The sequence below is a fragment of the Myotis nattereri genome (genome assembly GCF_964212035.1).
Source record: "Myotis nattereri genome assembly, chromosome: 19".
NCBI lineage: Eukaryota > Metazoa > Chordata > Mammalia > Chiroptera > Vespertilionidae > Myotis > Myotis nattereri.
Window position 1 is genome coordinate 20,800,734 of NC_138095.1, and position 22,423 is coordinate 20,823,156.

At 48.7% G+C, this 22,423-nt stretch overlaps 1 protein-coding gene across 6 annotated transcripts in view; it reads right to left on the reverse strand.

The window, feature by feature from the left end:
• OPCML (opioid binding protein/cell adhesion molecule like) overlaps positions 1–15,639 on the reverse strand; it is a 931,887-nt gene extending 916,248 nt beyond the window's left edge. For all 6 annotated transcript variants that reach the window (XM_081113619.1, XM_081113616.1, XM_081113618.1 and 3 more), the window contains exon 1: positions 15,133–15,639. In XM_081113619.1, the coding sequence (XP_080969745.1) occupies positions 15,133–15,193 (61 nt within the window). In that variant the 5' untranslated portion in view covers positions 15,194–15,639. The remainder of the gene's footprint in view (positions 1–15,132) is intronic.
• Positions 15,640–22,423: the final 6,784 nt, after the last annotated feature.

A 22,423-nucleotide genomic window follows, 5' to 3' on the forward strand; every position in this document is an offset into this window, starting at 1 on the left:
ATCAGAAATACAGGCCTATGAAATACAAAGAGGGGGCCATCTCTCATTAGCTGGGAGAAGGACAACTGACAGAATTTGGAGGTGTGGCTAGGATACCATACTGACCATTTAAAACCATAGAATAGTGACTGACAACTTCAACTTGGAGTAATCTGCCCCCCCCCCCCACCCCTGGACATTTGTCTATGTCCAGTCATTTTTTAAAAAATATTTTGTTTTATTGATTTCAGAGAGAGAGAGAGAGAGAGAGAGAGAGAGAGAGAGAGAGAGAGAGAGAGAGAAAGAAACATCAAAGATGCAAGAGAATCACTGATTGGCTGTCTCCTGCTGGGGATCAAGCCGGGCATGTGCCCCAACCTGGAATCGAACCGTGACCTCCCAGTTCATAGGTCAACGCTCAACCACTGGACCACACTGGCTGGGCCAGAGTCATTTTTGGTTGTGACAACTCAAGGGGTGCTATGGGCATCTGATGGGTGGAGGCCAGGAATGCTGCTAAAGATCCCACAGTGCACTGGACAGCCCCACGACAAAAGAAGTATCCTGTCTAAACTGTCAATAGTACCAACATTAAGACAACCCAGCCATGGGGATATTAGAAAAATCGAGTGCAAGAAAATAATACAAAATCATAACAATTAAAAAGTGACGATCACAGAAAGGTAGAATCAGCTTCATGAGCTACACAGTGAATATGTTCCAGATAACAAACCAGGGAAATGAGAGATAAATGTAAGGTGTGGGTGGACTTCCTTGGAGGCCATGTCAAGGGAGAAAGGAAACGCCTGGATGATCAGCCCAAAAAACCCAGACGCCCAGGTGAGAAATTGGGAAGACATGTCTGAAAAATGTTTAATTTACTCAGGGGTCAAAGTAGGGCCTCCAAGGTCCAGGGGTCCTGGATTCTGCCTAAAACAGTCCACATCATCAAGTTTCTTCTGGTTTTCAACATTGCACGGATCTCACAGTGCCGCCCAAAGGCCTAGCTCCACGGGGCAGATTGGGTAGTATAACATCAAACTCGAAAGGGTTAAAATGTTGAGTCAAACATTGACTCCCATGCCTACTATTAGCCCAGCACACCAGAGTTATTCTGGATCCTCTAAGAACCAGACATCAAGATAGGACTAACTATGCAAGACATGTATTCGGGGAAACATTTGTGAGAGAACATTGGGGAAGAACTGGAAAAGTCTAGGAAAGCCAGGCCAGAGCTATGCCAGTCTGATCCCTCATAAGAGTGAGAGGGGAGCAGGCAGGAAGGGTTGCTGGAGGCAAATAACCTAACACAGTTCAAAGGAGAGTTTATCAAGGCCCTGCAGGAGCCCCAAGTCAAAGTTGTTCATCAGAGACCTTGTCTCCAAGAACAAATCTGACCTAGTACCTCTTCCCTACGCAGTCACTGGCTGAGAGCAGCCTGTGTGAAACATGGCCTCAAAGACAACCCAGCAATGGGCTTCAGAAAACAGGCCAGGGCGCTTGGCCAACTGCATTCCCTGCAGCCCTGCAGATCTGACAGACACATTTCCATGGGACCAATGCTGGGACGAGACTTGAGTCACCCCCCCAATGAAAACTATGCTCAGAAAAATGTATCCATTCCATTAAAAAACAAAAAACTTCTCTGTGTATCTCCATTAGCATGGCCTAATACAATCTCTTTTGAAAAATTCTAACCCTACCTCACCTGGATTTTCCCTCAGTGAGGAGAGCTAGGGCCTCAGTGTCTCTATGGCAGGAAGTCCCTGGAGAAGAGCCGGGACAGAGGGTGAGAATTCAGGAGATGAGGAATCATAAGCAGTTGGAATGGATAGTCCCTGTCTTTAGCGTTTTCTTCTTCCAAAGACTGCTTGGCATTTATTTCTCTACATTTTTTTTTAATAAACAGGAGAATATTCTTGAGGCTGGTCTGTATCCACTGACATGTTACCCATGTTTACCACAAAAATATATACATATTGTTGAAGGACATTACAGCTGCCTCTAGACAGGGCCTGCCATAGCAACTGCATTGTCCCGCTATCCAGAGTGACCTGTGGCCAAGGACACCTTCCCCTGCTGAGTCCCAGAAGGAAGCAGCCCAAGCGGAGGCATCGGGAGAATTCTGCCAGGGCGGCTTTGACTTTCCTGTCGTGACTCTGGTCCCAAGGACATGGTGTGACTTAGTGCAGTCGTCTGCACAGTGGCGTTTGCCCTCAGGGATGCTCTAATGTAATGATGTGAACAAGAGAAATATTAAAGTTCCTATTTTTATGGATTTACATTTTCAACTTTGTGTCATCATATATCTATAGTGACACATCATTTCCACATAAATAAATACATCATTTGTACATGCTTTAATATAAAAAGTTTGCAGACCGCTGGTACTGGAGCGGGTCTTAAGTATTTTTAAGAGTGAAAAAGAATGGTATGAAACAAGTGAAAATGGAACTACTCTGGTTGATAAAGGGTAACCTGGGGTTAGGAAGTGTTGCCCAGAAGCTGTGGGAATCTGAGCAACGCAAACAGAAAACCATAGGCAGCTGCAGGAAATGATCTGAGAGGCATCATCTTTGGGGGAGGAAGACAAGTTAAAGGTGGGCAAACTCCTGAGCAAGGCCATCAGTGTAAGGACCCAAAGAGCAATAGAGAGAGAACTAACTAGGGGAAGCATCCCAGGGATGAGGAAAGAATTGTGAAGAAGGGAGGTTGGAATTGGATGGTTTTCCTAGTCAAACTGAGTAAATGAGTTACTACCGTAGCTCTTAAAGGGGCATCTGTGGCCAAGGGTGTCTGCAGGGAAGGGACAATCAAGGATGTCTATCAGGCTGAGCACCATCTACTGAACTGGCAAGGAAGATTAAAAATTTCTTAAGTCCCCTTCCGTTTCTGACTTTCTAGAACTGGAAGACCACAGGGTCCAGAAGCAATACTTTCCTTTAGCACTCCAAAGTGGAGTCCCGTGCCATTTTTGACAACCTTCAAAGGCAAAAAATGATGACTTTTTCAAGGGAGGGAGGATAGACTCCCACCCACTTAACTACAAACAAACCTGCAGGGCTCTGAACAAAAGCAAAAATTGTTCGTGAAGAGCAGGCGTGGTTAACTTACTAGCAAAGATGGTTAACCAGGAAGAGGGGTAGCGCTATGTGGTTTGGGTGGGTGGTAAACTAAGTAGGTTGGAGGTCAGGCCCTTGCTATACTGGGACATACCAGGATGCCCTGGGCTTCTCCTTCGGATTTTTGATGTTTCTGAGTCGCATGCCTTGCTCTCTGGTGGCTTGGGCAAGGGTCTGCACACAGAGGTTTTGGCCCCAGTGGAAGATAATCCTTGAAAGCCTCTATACACCCCCTCAACCCTGGGCTCCAAGGCAAAAACATGCCCCTGGCTCAGACTTCCTTCTCTCTGTTGCATTATCAGCTCTACTCACTGGTGGCTGCCTCATCTTCTGTTTCGGTCTCTGTGCCTCTTACCTGGTGCCTGGTGCTTTGCCTTTAACCTTCCTTGTCTTTGGCTACTCAGTCATTCCCAGCTCCACTTTCTTCTTAACTTCCTTCCAGCTTTAACCCTTGTCCTATGGCTCACACTGACTTAGCTGTGCACCAGCACCTGCTCGGTACCACGCAAAGGAGGGAGCCTCAAGGAGTTTTGGAGAGCCTACTTCAAATACTTCTTCTAGGTCTATTTCATTGAGAAAAGTAAAGTCCAATTGAAGGCCTCAGTGAGAGATCTGCTGATGGAGAACCAAGGCCTACAGCCAACATCTGGAGCCATCGCAGAAGGACAAGCTCAACTGGAGAGCTTTGTCTTTAGTGAAAAATCTATCACAACCACTCTCTTCCCAGATGTCACCATCAAAAAGCAGCAGAAAAAAATGTAGCCATTAAGATAGAAAATGAAGGGGAACAGAGAATGTAAGATGCATTTACAAGGAAGGAGCGGAGACTATAATGTAATTGATTTCTCTCCTATCCACCTGATCTCTCTTCCATTACATCTGCTCTTCAACCACAGCATAAAATCTTATTTTGATACTCAAAACAAAACACCTCCCTGTGGCCTCCCAGGAGCATAGATTTCAATGGTGCTTCTGGAAGGCTAACCTTGGGGCCATGTCTCTGGTTTCTCTGCTCCTCTAATCTACGAGCAGATGTGCCCGCTGGGCAAACCTGACTTTCATGCTCTGCCCTGGCTTCCCAGGAAGCGCCCACTGTTTCTATGACACTTGACCACATCCTCACAGCTTCCGGCGCATATGAACGGGAACTGGCACTGGGAGTTGGGAGCTGAGCAGTTCAAAACCAAAGCCAGATGGTGTAGCCAGGCCTCTCTGAGAGTCTGCCCACCTAAAGCTAGGCCAGGAGACCTTTATAAATATTAAAATCTGATTTTAAAAATGAGTGTTTGAATTCCAAAGGGGAATGACAGTGGTGTCCCACCCCACTTCAGACAAGACAAAGACTCATAGTTAAGATATAAACAAGCTCTACTCTACCTCAAAGACCCAGCTTAGAGTCAAGATCACAGGATGTAGCTACTCAAAACACAGCCCCGGAAGCATTCAGTGCAGTGTGCTTGGGAGAGTGTTGGTCTCCAGGGCCCTTTTCAGAACTGTGGGCCAGCTCACCATCTCCACTCAGGCTGGGTCTTTCTCTGAGGCTACTAAAAAGCTGAGCACGTTGGACTAGGGCAGGATACAAGACAGGTGTGTGATGCAGATTACTCCCTTTGTACCACCCAAGCACACCACTGAATCTATGATCTCATCCTGGATTCAGCCCATCATAGGCCACATGGCTTTGTAGTCACCTGACATATTGTGAGCCTTCCCCTTGGGCCTGGGCAAAGAATCTAATCCCTGGGAACTCACTAATCAGCCCAAAAAGAAGGAAATTAGTCAGTCCCCTGCCTAATATGTGTTCAGAAGAGCCAAAGTATCCCCTCTTTCCACAAAGGTAGCATTTCCATATGCACATGCTCCCCAAAATTCTACTCTTAGTAGTGAGCCCAAGCTTGGAGGCAGATGTGTCAGCCCAGGCTTGGCACTCATAGGGATGAAGAGCACTTTTCACCTGATTTTGGCTCCATTCTGGAGCTCTTCCCTACCCCACCTGCATCTCTTTCATCCCAACCCAAAATGCAGAGTCCACATTCTTGTCCAGGCCAAAGTAGCTATGCCGGGGAAACATGAGTCACTTACCAGTACACTCCATGGAAAAAAGAGAAGCCGGAGAAACATTGCTCCAAGCTTAGGAAAGTGAATGCAGGCATTCCCTGAAAGGGGCCTTCTACTCCAAACCAATGTCACAGCACTTGGGTATATGTTCCGCTGCTAATTATAACCATGACCCATGGTAGTCAGAGCAGGAGAGAAAATCAAAATGAAGAGGTTGACACAGAAGATGAGAGAAATATCCAGATAGAAGTGGCCAACCCAAGGGATATAATAAGACCTGGCAACCTGGAACTGTGGCACACTTCAGAGAGGGCATCGCTATCATGCATTTCTTATGACCTTCACAGCTGAAATAGGAAGTAGGTAAAACAGGATTATGCAGAGAACCTAAGGGCTTTCTTAGGTCTGTCTTCCTGGGAATAGAAATATCCATGGGTACTTGGCCCCACCATGTCATGATTCAGCAATTCTATCATCATATATATGATGCATTCATCCTTGATCATGTCCAGCATTCTGAATCTCAACTTTTACATTTCATTCTGAATGTGTCTACAGCTGGTTTGAACTTGTCATTTTGATTGTGCCCATGTTATAGATTATGAAGGCAATTGGTGGTGATGGTGGTGGTAGAAATGGGGAAGGCAGAAGACCTCTTTGGGCCTGTTCACTCACTAATATACAGGCCAATCATGATGTACATGGATGCACTTTGTACACTGTAAGTCACCATTTAATCACGAATCATCAATATAGAGATTATGGCATTCTCAGTGTGTGCTTTCTCTTGGTTTAGTACAGAGCCAAGACCAAAAACATTTAAATGAGATGTTCTGATGGTATAGTGATAACAAAAGGCAGGTGTCTCTCACAGTGTGTAGATCAAACAAGTCAGGTTAACACAGATCCAAAATCTGGCATTGTACTGCTTACTCTGAGCATTCCTTCTGCATATCAAGAAACAATTGTTTTCTAGAAGTTTCCTAGCTCAGGTACAATGGTCATTCAGAGTATGAGACTGCCCCTGAAAAAAACAAAACAAAAAACAGGCTTCTCTTTTTTTCTTGACCTGTCACCTTAATTCTTAGGTAAAAGATACCATGGAGTTACCCTGTTCCATGATGCTCTTTCCCATCACATCTGTATTTATTTAAGGCATGTCTGCCTCGCTCACTAGACTGTAAACTTGAAGAGAGGAAGGACCATAAAGATTTTTGTTCAGTCATTGCATTTCTAGTGCCTAGCATAATGCTTGTCACATAGTAGTCACTCAATAAATAACATGTGAAATAAGTAAATGTACTTGCTACTTAAAGCACTCGGAGCTGAATCAGGCAAGATCCCTGCTGTTCACAATCCCACAGGCATGAAATAGCAACTCCGAAATAGGCTACTATAAAAAGTGACTTAGGTACAAGAAATGATAAAATTCTACTTCTGATTTGCTGAGCCTCTTTTTATCTTTTCCATGTGAACATCAACCCATTTCAGGAGCATGACTCACTCCAATGCTATTAGCCTGTCCCTATCCCAAACCCAACATTTCCACCTTGTGTTGGTTCAGCGTGTCCTTGTTGGCACCACGGGATGACTCTACATTTTCAAATAATTGGGGCCACTTCAACAGACATCCTAATTAAATCTGCTGAGTAATTTTCGTTTATATGAAACCAGTAGCCCACATCAGGGCCTACATCTGTGTTTATGGAATGACTCTCACTCTCAGACGTGTCTGTCGCAACGTGTGATGTGAAATCCGAAAGCATGAGGCTCTAGCTCTGAGCTGCTGTGTGTGTGTTTGGTTGGTAGCTTGGAGCTGGTGTTTATTGACAAGCAGGAACACGGGAATGAGTAATCATTATAAGCATTCTTTGCACATTTTTATCTCCCGTTAGCAAAGCACATGCCCGCGCCTCTCTGTTCTAATTCTGCAGATGGGGAAGCTGGAAGGCTGGCTGAGACCTAGGGTCCCAGATGCCTCTAAGGATTCAGTGGGATGGACGAGAATGATAGAACAGACACTTGGTATGTTTGTGACCTTGGCTGGTTATTCATTCATTTGCCCATTCATTCATACACTCACTTATTCAACAAAGACATGTTGAGTACTTGTTCTATATCTGTCACTCTGCTAGAGAGCAAGACAGTTGAACCATGGTCTAGGGAGAAAAGAGAAATATAAAGCAAATTACTTTAAAATGTACGGATTCGCCCTAGCCAGTTTTTCTCAGTGGTAGAGCATCAGCCCATGGACTGAAAGGTCTTGGGTTGGATTCCAGTCAAGGGCTCATAGCTTGGTTGCAGGTTCAATCCCCAGGTTGGGGCACATGCAGGAGGCAACCAATTGGTGTGTCTCTCTCATCCATGCTTCTCTTCCTCTGTCTCTCCCCCTCTTACCCTCTCTCTAAAAATATCAATGAAAACAGTATCATCAGGTGAGTATTAACAAATATATATCTATATATATCTCTCTATATATATATATCTATATATACATATATCTATATCTATATCTATATCTATATCTATATCTATATTCACAATGTTAAGAAGGAGAAACCTGTTATTGTGGACTTTATTACACTCATTGCATAATAAAGATGGAGACCTAACCTACTTCAGAACCTGGAGAATGTTCTCCCGGAAAAGCACAATTTAAGCTGAACCTCAAAGGATGGAAGAGATGTTGAGACAGAAACGACCTGCACCCTGCCTATTTCACAATTCCCGGATGGCAAGCACATGAGCCCAAAGGTAATCTCCCGGGTCAACCATAAATCAAGAGACGAGTACAACAACTAAACTCCCAAGACTCAGCAAACAGCATTTGTAAATTCGTGTCCTTAGGTGACAAGGTTCAAGAATTAAAAAGAAAGACTGTGCATCAGGCCATCTCAGAGAGTCTGGCCCTTGAGAGGCCGAATGTGCTGGAGTTCTCCGGGCTGGGTTTTGGCGAGCAACTGACGGTCCCTTCGTCACTTCCCAGGACGTGCAAGCAGCCTGCTCATCAATGGCCTGCACTGACTCATCTCGACCCTCCAAGATCTCTCAGCACGGTATCCGCTCACGGAAGGAAATGTGACTGCATCGTGATAAAGCTTTGCACTTACCCCGCACATCGCCCAGGGGTGTCTCAAAGCATTTTGCAAATAATTAATTAAGTTCGCCTGGTGACTACAGCAGAGCCTCCAGCCTCTCGGCACAGCACCAAGGGGTCTGGGCTGCGGGGGATGATGTAAATGAAGTACAAGGCCAACGTCCAGCTCTGGGACACAGAGGCTAGAGGGGAGGTGGGGCTGTGCAGGAGGGCGAGGCCTCTGAGTCACTAGGGGAAGCATTCACGTACTCATGGCCATGGCTGTGGTGGGGGGCAGCCTGCTGGGAGGGTGCCCATGGGGAGACCAAGGGTTGGATGGAGGCTGCGGCAGGGAGTTCTGAAGGGCGGGGATGGGAGTCCTGGGGGAGTGGCTTGCTTTTCCTTAAGAAGTTGTGGATGTGATTTTGAGAAGAGCTAGACCAGCCATGGGCAAACTATAGCCCGGGGGCAGGATCCGGCCGTTTGAAATGAATAAAACTAAAAAAAACAAAGACCTGTACCCTTTTATGTAATGATGTTTACTTTGAATTTATATTAGTTCACACAAACACTCCATCCATGCTTTTGTTCCAGCCCTCCGGTCCAGTTTAAGAACCCATTGTGGCCCTCGAGTCAAAAAGTTTGCCCACCCCTGGGCTAGACTCTGACTTGAAAGGAGTGTGTGTGTGTTGACACGAGTGGGAGAGGGTGACAAGAGAAGGGTATGTATAGTCACTCACCTACGGGAAGGCCAGAGTAAGCACATCTGTCTTCAGGTTGGTCTCTGACTGTGGAATCTATTTCTTCTCCACTCTCAGTGTTACCTTCAATCCTGCTCGGGCCTACAAACACCACCTTCTGGCCATGAGCGGAGTGGTGTAGAAGCATAGCAAATGGAGCTATGTCTGTGCCCCACTGCGACCCACCTCCTCGCCCTTCAGGGAAAGGCAGAGACAGCAAGGCCTCAGAGATTAAGAAGCAAAGTCTAATTCTTAGGATAAAAGGACCAGAGGGACAAACATCTGCAGGGCCCAGAGCTTGGTGTCTTTCGCAGGGTCAGGAGGAGTGGGAGAGGAAAACAGAGATGGCTCTAGGTCAGTGGTCGGCAAACTCACTAGTCAACAGAGCCAAATATCAACAGTACAACGCTTGAAATTCCTTTTGAGAGCCAAAATTTTTAAACTTAAACTATATAGGTAGGTACATTGTTATTAACTTCATTAGGGTACTCCTAAGCTGGCCTTTGCTAAAAACGTCCTCAATCTGATTGAGGTACGTTCGCTGAGGTCGACCCCTTCCAACTCTCCCATCCACACTCGTCTTGTATACTTGTTTCGTCTATCTCCTTTCTGAAAACCGACTTCTGCGCATGAGCCACGAAGTTTCAATCGCACTGTATGTGTGCGCCCACACCTGGTATTCTGTGGAAGAGCCACACTCAAGGGGCCAAAGAGCCGCATGAGGCTCGCGAGCTGTGGTTTGCCAACCACTGCCCTAGGTGATGCCAGCCTGTCCCCTTCCTCCTTCCTGCCCGGCCCTCATGTCTGGAAGGTGCCACTCGGCATCCAGAGGTGCAAATAGCCAACGGGGCTGACAGCCGGGCTTGTCAGCGGCCACGGGCCATCTGCGGGCTGACACTTGAGTTCATTGACAGGAATAGCTAGCTTTTGCTTTCCATCGCTCCTTCTCCCCAGCTCAGGCAGCTGCAGGCCGTGGCAGCGGTCCATGGCTCCCATCCAGTGAGCCAGGCTCAGGAAAACCACAGCCCACGGGCCGAAGGTAGCAGGGCTCCTGAAGTACCAACAGGCAGAGGCTGATGCACAAGGCCATGGGCACAGCACCCCACCCAGACCCCTCAAAGCAATATTTTAGGAGACCAAAGGGGCCATGTCTGCTGCCCTCGCTTTGCACACAGAGAAACCACGGTCCAAGAAGCTCCGAGCTAGCATGCATATTTCATTGGGGTCCAAAAAAAGAAAAAGACTGAATAATTTCCTGTTTTACTGGATCTATATTTCTTGAGACAGGATAGTACCGTACCTAATGTATATGTTTCATCGGAATCTATATAAAGTCTTATTGAATAAATACATGGTGGGGACTGTGTTCAGCTAGTTTCATCTCTGTGACAAAGACATGAGTTGGGATGGTCCAGCTTTGCCTCTGTCTCCAACAATAAGGCATGCCCTCTCCCCTCCCCTTCTCAGTGTGTGTTTTGTATGTTAAAAAACTCATACATGTTTATCTTGTTATCGTCTATCCTATGCCTTCGGCTACTCTGTCCTACTGGAAACAGGAAGAATGCATCACTGGAACCCATCCTAAGAAGCGGTAGGCTGAGACCCAGAAAGCTAACCAAGCACACCTCAGAGAGCTCCCAGGCAGTCTCAGTTCTGCTGATGGCAACAGAGGCTCAGGTCAAGTCCCCCTCATGGCAAGAGCCTCTGCCCAGGGAAGCTCTGCTGCAGGGTGAGGTATGGCTCCTGCTGGCTGGTGGGAGAGGCCCAGAGCTGCTAAACAACAAACCCAGGCAAGTGCCAACTGTTTAAGGAATCCCCTGTCATCTCCCAGGCAACAGGACGTGGCAGAGGGCGCTAAGAATGAGAGAAAGCCCAGAGGCAGGCAGGACTGAAGCACTACAAGAGAACCTCGAGCCATGTGGGGGTCTCTGATGCATCTCAGTTGGAGCCACTCTGCCCAGCGCCAAGCTACTGAAAACATTTTTATGGGGCAGCCTACACCTGTCTCCTCCCCGCAGTCTGCTCCTGCCCCAGGGTCCATGCTGCCAGGAAGTGGTCTGACCTTATTCACATGTCTATCATGTTAAGGGGTTGAGGGCCACAGGACAGCTTGGAGACTGGGAGAGGGAGGGCACAGATCTATGATGGGCCGAGAGATGATGAGGCCTTGATCACAAATGGACTCTGAGTCCTTGTTCATGTATTTTACAGTCACTCTGGGGCTAGGCTTTTCCCAGTGGCAGATGATTCGCTTGCTGGATCCCTCATACAAACCTGGGCAACCTTAGCAGGTTCCTCAACACTGTGCTGGGGAGGGGGAAGGGGTGGGGAAAGGACTCCCTGGAACCCTCCCCCATGTCTCACCCCAAAGCCAAGCATCCAGCCTCAAGACCCCACAGTCCAGGGCACTTGCCTGAAGGAGGCTGTGAGCAGCTGCATGCTGGGGGAGAGAAACCCTACCCCTCTCAGAACTGTCTGTCCAAGTCAAGGCTTGCTGACTCTCATAGTGCCAAGCATAGCAAGACACGGGAGGCCCGGCTGCGGCTATGGATGCTGCCTCACAGACCTGGGCACGGGACATGGCTTGGTCCAGTCCAGGTAGCCGGGAGGCCTCCCCGTTAACTCCCTGGTTAGAGTCACAAGACAGAAGAAGGCCCAGGGGGATGAGCTGAGGAAAGGGGTAGTGAGCTACACTAGAGAAAAGGAGCCCTCCAGGCTGGAGATTCACTCCTCCTAGCAGTGAGCTGGCTGTTTGGGGGGCAGTGCTTGGCCACTAAAGGTAGCAACGCCCCATCCCATCCCATGCCCCTGCCCTCCCATTTCTCAGAGCTAAAGAACGAAAGGCAGGCAGAGAGGGGTTTCCATCTGAAGGCTGTAGGCCAGGACCTGGGATGCTTGATAAAAATATCTGTCTGCAGTGGGGATAGAAGTCTGTGGTTTTTGGGGGTTTTTAAAAAATATTTTTAAATTATTTATTTTAAATCAATAAATATATATATTGATTTCAGAGAGGAAGGGAGAGGGAGATAGAGATAGAAACATCAATGATGAGAGAGAATCATTGATCAGCTGCCTCCTGCACTCCCCCTGCTGGGGATGGAGCCTATAACCCAGCACGTGCCCTTGACCAGAACCGAACCCAGGATCCTTCGGTCCACAGGCCTACGCTCTATTCACTGAGCCAGACCAGCTAGGGCAGAAGTCTGTGTTTTAATCTGTCCCTCCCCCAGGTGATTCTGATGCAAATGTCCATCACCCTTCATGTCCTGCTTCTCCAGGCTTGTTTCTGCCACCTACTCATCTTCCCACAAAGCCCCCAGGCCCGAGGTCCCAAAGCTCTCAGCACACAGTCTCATCTGTCCTCCCACCTCAGACAACAGAAGTGCCCTCACTTTCTGTGTTCAGGGCTCGTGGGGTGTCTTCAACCCCAGCTTAAGTTAGGGTGCTTTTAAGTGACAATCAAATTGTCAAGGGAGACCCTCTCCCCATCTTGGGTGTGGGCTCTTTACAGTCTTCACTTGTTACTGCCTTTCCCACCCCAGAGACTCTGCCTAGAAAAGCAATTTGTGACCATCGGTCTTTCCTGGAGGGCACCGGGAGACAACAGCATTAGCCTTAAAATTAGTCTGGGATGAAAACGTGTTTTCCCAAGAAACAGAAAGCTGCAGAAAAAGATGGCATTGAGGCCTCACCAGGTCAGGGTTCCATGATTACGTTAGCCTCTGTCTTTAGATGCAGGCAAAGTAAATGGCTAACGAGCGGGTACTAACTGCGATGGGAGAACAAGCACCCTTTGATACAAAGAGGGGTGGGAATCTGAAAACATAATAAAGGAAGTCAAATAAGTGAGGACGGAGAAGTCACAAGTAAGCCCTTGCAGCTGACCAGAACTTCTGGATGCAGCCAGGTTCCCTCTCTCCCAGGAACCCTTCAAGAAGAGAGGTCCCCTTCTCTCCAGGTGCGACCCTGAAGGCCAACTTCCCCTCCTCTGCTCCAGACCTCCGAGGCCAGGTTCCTGGCACAGAGGGCATGACCAGCCGTCCTAGAGCAGGTTGCACCAGTGGCCTGCCTTCCCTCCTCACAGGAAATGTTTTATTCTGGGGATAGCTGACTGGCCGGCCAGCAGGCTAAGGCCATTCCCTGGGCCCAGGCAGCTTTCCTGTGTCTGCCTCCTTCCAAGCAAGGCCAGGCTCCCCACCAGTGGAGTACAGGGAGGCAGCTCCCAGATCCTTTGCTTCCATAGGGTGCACTGCAATGCAGCTTTGGCTGCTGGGGTTCACTCCCCGCCTCTAGGGAAGTATAATTTTCTGATTCCTGTTACAGGGAGAGCAAGCACACAGACAGCATCCCATGGGGTGGGGTCCTGAGATCCATCATTCTGCTCGCCTGTGCCCAGAACAATAGTAGGAGGGATATTAGAGGCTAGGAAGTCCCAGAAGCTGTCTCCCAGACACGGACTTGCACACACAGAAAAGTGTGTCTTCTCACACTGTGGACCCCAAAGCGCCTGCCTGGCTCCCTCTACAGGCGGGAGCAGGAACTGCGTGTTCGTTGCCTGTCCTGCCTTCCCACTGATAACTCCTCCCAGGCCTGAATCTGGAAGATCAGCAGCAGCACAAGGACTCTGAACTTCTGGGCCTAAAACAAACAGCTGGCACCATGGCTATGCAGAGCCCATCTCTGCTAGACAAAGTGCAGTGTTAAAAAAAAGCATCACAAAACATGCAACGGGTTTCTCCCTTTCTTTTTCTCCCACATAAACTCCCATTTGTCTGATTTCACTTCGGTCGTTTACAAAATACTTAGGGATTTATGTTCCCAAAAGCATAAAAAAAAAGAAAAGAAAAGAAAAAGAAAAAAGTGATTTGAATATAAAAATGTAAAAATCCTGTGTTTTACCCATATCAGGATATCTAAGATTTCAGAATCTTAGTACTTATGTCATCTACATGAAATTTTAGGTTTAAGCTATGTATCTCATTTTGAGGGGAAACAGGGGGAAAGAACATTTTCCTGGGCTGGGGTTCAGTGCGGGAACCCCACAGACCCTTCCATGCTTCCCACATCCTTGGCAAGCCTAGCCCAGCCCTGGAGCATTGTTTGAAGGATGCCTGCAGGCATGCAGTTGACGGCTGGAGACAACGACAGGCATGCAATTATCAAATCTATGAAAACGGGTTGGGTTTTGCAACACTTCCACTCAGCTTACTCTGGGAGGATTGCAGCATCTCACCTGGGCCACTGCGGATGTGTTTGCCCCCAAACCAGGGAGGGCTCTGATAGGTAGGCTCCCATTTAAATCATTAGCTGAGGTAGGGACGGTGCTGGGGGGCGGGGGGCGGGGGGGGGGGGGGGAGAGCCAGGGGAATCAGTCCAGCCTTCCTTCTGACTGAGCATTTCAAATCCCACCCAGTGCCATTCCCGATTCCCTCCTGAGGAGTCACCGGGAGAAACTGGGAGGATGTTGACTTTCAAGTGCATCATCTGCCCATTTGGTGGAGGGCTAAAGAAGGGATGAGATCTAGAGAAGGACTGTGTGTGAAACCCTGAAATGCGGGAGCCAAGGAGAAGGAGCGGGGAGAGAAAGGAGCTGAAGTGAGAGAGTAGGGGAGAGAGGACTCTCTGAAGGAAGAGAGGGAGAGGGAGAGAGAAAAGGGACAGGAAGAGACAGAAGGCAATAGACACGGGGAGATGCAGGGGTAGAGACTGGAGCAGAGAGACCATGGTGGAGAAAGAAGGATGCCCCGGCTAGCCTGCGGGTCCCCCCAGAAGTGGCGAGGGGGATGCAGGATTGGGAGCTGACAGCCCCCTCTGCTCCTACCCCTGGGACCACAACTGGTTAATGCCCGTCGGCCCCCTTCGCAGTAAGAGCAGCGCCTCGCAGGGCAGCGCGGTGCAGACTTGAACCCAGCTCACCGGCTCGCATCGAGGGGACCAGCGAGCCAAGCCCGTGCTGCCAGCAGCTGCGTGCGTGTGAGTGAGCCGGTGTGTGCGCGCGTGCACACCGCCAGCACCTCTCTCCCTCACACGCAGCTCACACTCCCTCCTGCCCCCGTGGGCTCTCCTTCCTCCCCTCCCCTCCTGCTCCGGCAGCTCGGCGTCTCCGGCACAGCAAGCAGACCCCCCCCCCGCGCCCCCCCCCCCATCGCCCCGGTACCTGGGATGAAGAGCAGGGCAGTCGTGGCGGAGAAGACGACCCAGCAGGCGGGGTGGTACATCTTGAGGCTGCGGTGTCTCTCTGGGCTGCGGCTGCGGGGCTGGCTGCCGCTTCTGCTGCTGCTCCGGCTGCCTGCCGCCTTCCTCTGTGCTGAATCCTGAGCAGGTTTAAATCCAATGTTTGCAAAGGGAGGGAGGGAAGGAGCAGAAGAGAGAGGGAGCAAGAGAGAGCGCGCGCGAGCGAGGGGCGCAGCCAGGCAGCCGCGTCTCGGGGTGTTTTTTTCTCGCACAAACACACAACTGGCAAGAAGCAGCAGCGCCAAGCTGTGCAGGGCTCCGAGCGGCCCTCCTCCGAGGCACGCATTGGCTCCACTCTCCCCAGCGTCACCCGGAGCCTCTCCTATTTGGGAGGCTCCACTCGGAGGGTAGTTGAAGCTGCCCCTGCCTCGCCACGCAGCTCCGGAGCACAGCCGTGTGCACTGGCACCGCGTACATATGCCATGCGGAGCGTGTGGCTCCTGTGGGCACACAGCAGCGCCCTGCTGGGCGGTGGGGAGGGGGCTGGGAGTGTGGGTACTGACCCTCCCCAAGCAGGGCTCAGAGCGCAAGAGAGCCAAGGTGCCCAAAGTTCATGAACAGGCCTTCTCTGCCTTCTTGCTTCCAGGCCCAGGCAGGAGCCTAACCCACAGGGGCACTGGGACCTTGAAATCTGCACCCGGAGTCCCCATCCTGCCATTCAGAGCCTTTGGAGGCCATTCGGCGTTCCCAGCAGGAGGATGGGTGCGTTCCAGTTTCTCGGGAGGATGCGAAGAATTGGGCAGCTCCCTGCCATTGGGATATTCTGAAACTCCACAAAGGCAAGATGCCCTAGGAGCTCAAACAATCGCTGTGATTACAGCACAGGCAGGGATATTCAGATTAGCTCTCAGGGAGGTGGGAACGGGATGAAGTCATGGGGAATTTTTAAGAGGAGAAGGCCACGGAGGGGTGCCTCCCGCCTTTCTTCCCTGGTCCCAGTCCTGCCTGTCCCTTTCTGGAAGAGCAGTTTATAGGGACAGCGTTTCTCTGTGGGACGTACCTCAGACCTCTCTCCTGATGACACCTGTTGTAAAAGGCCCACAGCCCTCCCAAAAGCAGCCTGGGAGCAATGCGCTTGGCCTGGTGAGTAAATGCTTTCCCTAAAGGAGCACCTGCCCAACTTTGAGGCTCGGTGATAGATATAGCGCTAAGCGTTAGAGAAGGGACTGGGCATATATATTAAAACACGATTTCTGTCCCAGAGCGTCCTCCAGAGGCCCTGTGGTGACATGGATTCCTTCGCAGCTCCCCGTGTGTGGCTCAAGAGCTGTGGCCTTCCCAGTATGCGAGCCTTCTCCCCTCCTCCCGGGCTGCAAGTCCTAATGTTTTTCCCAAGTGCCTGCGATGGGGGCACGTGTTCACATTTATTATTTTACTGAATTCTCACCATAGCCCTGCCACCTAGGCCTTATTACCCCGGGGTCTCATAGGCCGAAACTGACGTTCAGAGATGTTTAGCAACTTGCTAAAGGCCACACAGCTCATCACAGTCAGGATTCAAACCCAGGTCTGTCCTACAGCAAACATCCACACAGTTTCCAAGCAGCTATGCCTATGACCAACGGCCAACAAGTTACTTCAGGCTAACAGAGCTCCCTTTCTGCAAAATTAAACCGAATGGCTTTTAAAGAAGCAAAACAATGAGTTACTTCCTTCCTTAGAACCAAGTCTGAAACGTTAAGGGGCAAGGAGAAATATATGAATTCCTCACCTGGCACTTCTGAAGTACCTACTTAATATAAAGTTGTGTGCTTTTTTTTTTAAGACTGGGAATGTAAAGAATAAAATTTGCTCTTGTCTGAAAAGGACGTACAATAGGTTTGAAGAGGCCATCTAAAAATTAACATAATTTGACCATGCAAAAAATATAATAGGGCATCTGAATACTAACTATTCAAGTCAAACTCTGTAGCGCCAATAATTGCAAACATGTCATTCACAAGCAAATTGATCTGTGACTCCTTTGAACAATCTAGCATCCTACAGAAGTTCCTAAGAACTGTCGCTGGTGGCCGAATCTGCTGGAGTCAGAACCGGGTAGGAGGAATCAGATAGGCCACAGAAATTAAATGGATATTCAGATGGAGAAATAGCAGATGCCGACAGAAACCCTTTAGGAAAAAAAACTGGGAAAGGATTTGGGGGATGAAAGACAGAGTGGAAAAAGGGCTTTGAATTCTAAACCAATGATATTTAGACATTTGCTATTGCTGCTGGGAAAAGTTAATTCCTTTCTGAGCCCGGCAGTGCTCTGAATAAGGGGGGCTTAATTTATGGAAATTAATCTGGGTAAAGGGCTCGGGATGGATTGAGGCAGGGATAGCGAAGCATTCTGGAACTGGGTGGCAGCAATCGAAGAGGAAAAGCAGGGGCCGACACAGAGGAATTAGTAGGACTTGGTGACTGGTGGCATCATACAGTCAACAGACATCATTTCTGCATCCTCTGTAGACCAAGGCACAATGGGCCAGACACAATGCTAGAACCTCACGAGGGTTTTAAAAAGATCATCACATGTTAGCCCTAACATTTTCTTTCAAGGTAGTGTAATTACACCTTTTTGAGAGGTGAGGAAACTGAGATTCAGGGAGATTAGGGAATTTAGTCTTGATCATGGGGTGTGAGGAAACAGCCAACATTCAAACCCAGGATTTTCTGTCCCCAAAGTGAAAGCCTCCCTAAAAATAAATGATGATATTGAGCACTATCATTTTACTGAATAGCCATGTGCCAACGCCTCTGTTTCTGGCCTCGCAAATCCCCTATTTATCTTCTCAACGAGCCAGTGAAGTAGGCATTGTTATCCACACAAGATTCAAAGAGTTGAAAGAAATTCCCCAGCCTTGTAGTGATGTCCAGGCATGAAGCCAGTGTCTGGGGCCAGGCCTGCTTTCACCACCGGGCTTGAACCACAAAGGGTGGAAGTTCTCCCAGCCTCTGCACTCATGGGCATTCCCTGGGCACCAACTATGTGCTGTGCCCCTCCCCCCATGGGCACTGAGGGCACTGAGCGGCACATGGCAGCCTCTAACCCCACTCTGGTGAGGTGGGGGGAGGACGGGGGTACATGCACACTAACCCTAGTGTGCTAGTGTGTGAATAGCAATTAAGCTTTAACAGCCTTTATTGAACCAGACAAAATGCTAGATTCTCGAGTGTTTTCTCTTCATTCTTACTATACCTTCTTGCTATTCCCACTCCTCAGATGAAGAAATAAGCCAGGCCGGTTTGGCTCAGTGGATAGAGCACATGCCCGGGTTGCAGGCACGATCCCCAGTAGGGGGCATGCAGGAGGCAGCTGATCAATGATTCTCTCTCATCATTGATGCTTCTATCTCTCTCTCCCTCGCCCTTCCTCTCTGAAATCAATAAAAAATATATTTTTAAAACCTTAAAAAGAAAGGAAAGAAATAAGCCAGGTCACAGAAATTCCCCAGTTCCTTCTTCAAGGATAATAAGTGGCAGATAAATCCAGGTCTTTCTTACTCCAAAGTTTATGTTCTGTCTCTACTTCCTGTAAATTGTATTTTGGTTTAAAAAAAAAAAAAATCCCATATATTCAACCAAACTATGTCCTAATAACACACACAAACCATGCACGCACACTCGCACCTCTAATTAAATCCACGTTTAACAGACATATGTGGCAAGAAATAGTTTTTAAAATGTGTATGCCTAATAAAATCTTTCTTAAGGGAACACATAAATATGTATTTTCACTGATCAACTCTTCTAAGTCTATTATAGGATTAAAATATATGTCAACTTCATGTTTTAAAAGTAGAAGGAATGTATAAATACATATTTAATCAATAGATGCCACCAACTCTGAAGAGAGGTATTACAGTCTGCTGGGTCTACTTAAACACCTTCCAAATACAAATACAAATACAACAGCTTTAATGCATATTTACTGGCAGGACTGTTCTCGTCTCTGGGGTAAATAATATGCAATTTTATACCTTTTCTGAATCTTTTTTTCTTCCTCTAAAGCAAACAAAAATCATCAAAACTGTGTTTAAATAGCAATAAGGTAAGGGAACAAACGAACCGAAACCAGGCAATTGTGCAATGAAGCTGATTGTCACACTTTTACTTCTGCCCACGCTTCTTTCCTTTGGACCAGGGAGAGCTGTTAGGCTAGGCACACCTCTCCAAACGAAGTCTCTAGAAGTAGATGGGAAGTGGGGCAGGCTGGGCCAGGGCTGGGTTCTTCACAGGTGAGAGAGAAACCTGGGTCCCAGTCCTGCCTCTGTCCCTACTAGCTGCGTGATCTTGGGTGAGGATGCAAGGACTCCCTCTGTCCCACATTTAATAGTGTTTTGTTGTTGTTGTTGTTATACTGTTAGGTCCCTGAAGGAGGAACACACAAGGCCAGAGTGGTGAGGGATTACGAATTTATTCGATCATCCGTACACCAGGTGGCTGAGCCTGGATGGCTCCAGCACCCAGTGAGGGGAGTCAGCAGCTTTTAAAGGACTTTTGGCAGGATTTTTCTGGGTGGAGACCTTTTATTGCAGACCCAGAGGGGAGAGAATGGAATGTGGTCACCGTAAGTGAAAAGTGGTCTTCAGCAAAGGGAATGTCCATAGTGACATGACCTGAAAAGCCAGTCCCCCAGGGAAGGGTATCAACTCAATTGCTCGGTCAAACCTAACAATGCGAAGGACTATATTAATGAAGAGATTGCCTTTGGGTACTTCATGTATTCATTCATTCATTCATTCATTCATTCATTCATGGCATAAATATGTATTATGTACCTACTCTAGACCAGGTAAATACCTACTATGCATGATGTACAAGAGGTATAATGGACAGTCAGAAAAAAAGGCTGTCCTCCGCCACCTAAAATTCACAGGGTAGTAGGGGAGACACATACTCACCCATTCATGATGTCATTGATTACACTTGTGATAACAGGTTATTTTAAAAAATAGGTTGTTAGGAGAGCACAAAAGAAAGAGAATGCAACCTGTTGGCAGAGGGGAGATGGAGGGTGTGGGGAAACCGCCCTAGATGTGACCTCTACACTGGGGTGGGAGTAGGAGAGAAGCTGAGACTGTTCCTGCGGAAAGCACAGCCTGTGTGGAAGCCCCAAGGCCGGGGCTTGTCTTGTGTGGACACTAAGGCTCTTTCGTATGATTCACATTCACCAACTTTATTCAGAAATCAGCCTTTGATACACCTGATCAAATTTTACCTAAGTATTGAAGAAAATGGCATCTAATTTTCACCTATGTATATATTCCCCCTTTCCTCCCCCCGCCCCCCGCCCCCCCCCCCCCCCCCCCCCGCCACCAACAGCTGTCAAGCAAGAGTTGAATTCTTCAAGCTCCCAGGGATAAGGTGATTAGCTCCCCTCTGAGGTCAAGTGCAGGATGATGGAGGGATGCCCACACCTGTGTAAGTGAGTAGGCATGGTCCAGCATCCACCCCCACCTTCCTGCCCAGGGTCTGTCCATGGCCTTCTCCACAGCTTCTGTCCCTCGCCCTCCCCCATCTCCCCGCCCTCTTCCTCTCCCTCCTACTTCCTGTCCTCCTCTCCTCACTGGGCGGAGGGGCTGGTCCCTGGACTCCCCTCTGGATGAAAAGGCTACTCTTCTCTCCTTGACATCTTGTTAGGCTGTGAATACACATCTACTCATTTGCATTTGGTGGAGGAAAAAGAGAAAGGGGGGTGAAGCAAACACACACACACACAGTTACACATTCGCTGACTTCATGGCCACCGAGGGGACATGTTCAGTCGGTGAGAATTTTAACTGAGTCTCTTTCTGCCTCCCAACCCCTCGGCCTCTGCCTCACACCAGCTGCTGCTTTGGCTCCACCCAGCCCAAGCCACTTGCTCTGCCCAAGGAGGAGCCCAACACAGAGAGACAGTCTCATCCTTGCCCCTCCTCCACTCACGGGCTCAGATGCTGCTGACACTGACCCTTTGTGTGAGGCTCCAGACTCAAGTTTTCTTGCAGGATAAAGTCTCAGGAGGGCCAGGAAGCCTTACTAGCAAAGGCTGGCCCCAGAGGCTGCATGACAATGACTTCAGGGGCTGTGCCTGTCACTCTTACCAATTTTCAAAAAAACTCAGGCAATTAAAAAGCGTATCAGCCCTGGCTGGTTTGGCTCAGTGGATAGGGCGAGACTCGGCATGCAGACTGAAGGTTCCTGGGTTCCATTCCGGTCAAGAGTACATGCCCTGGTTGTGGGGTCGATCCCCAGTAGGGGGCGTGTAGGAGGCAGCCGATCAATGATTCTCTCATCATTAATGTTTCTATCTTTCTCTCCTTTCTCCCTTCCTCTCTGAAATCAATAAAAATATACTTAAAAAAAGAAAAGCTTACCACTAGGTAGGACCAGAGGTATAGATGCATGGAACAGATTGACAGGTCTCAGGGGGGAGGTGGGGGAATGGACGAGATTAACCAAAGAACATACATGCATATATGCATAGCCCATGGACACAGACAATAATGTGGCGAAGACCTGTAGGTGGGGGGAGGGCTGGGGTAGAGGGGGATGAATTGGAGGGAAATGGGGGACATCTGTAACAATGTCAACAATAAAAAAAGATTTGCATAATTAAAAATATAGCATAAGACTAGGAATTATACACACAGGTTACAATCTAGGTTCTGGCATTTTCCAGCTGTGAGACACTTGATTCCACATTCATCTCTGCGAGCAACCAGTACTGGGTGCTGGGGGTGCGCCCATTCTTTAAAGAGCCACACCCAGAATCTCTCCCAGAGCTGGCGGGGTGGGGGTGGGGGTGGGGGCGGGCAGACAGGCTGTGCTCCTCCCTGGCATCTCTGGGGTCTCGGAGCTCACCCTCTAGGTGGTGAAGTGGCAGAGGAACTAAGAGGTATCATTTCACCTCAATATGGTTCTTTCCATGTGGGAAATTAAGTCAGCATCTAATCGTGGGCCGTGTTCGCTTAATTTTAAGTAACATTTACTGAGCTTTGAACGATCAGCCATCACTGAGCACCCACTGAGCAGGGCACATGGCTGGATCCACATGGAAGACTGGGTCATTGTGGGAGGCAGCATGGCCTGAAGGCCTGCTCTACGCTTCCCAGGAAAGGGAGGGACCACACAGGGATCAAATGGGAAAACCCTTGGAGAGTGAGTACCAGCCATCCCAAGGCCCCATATTCTTGTTGCTGCTGCTATTAAATTCTCCAGGCCCGGCCAAATCTGTGTGATTCACTAAG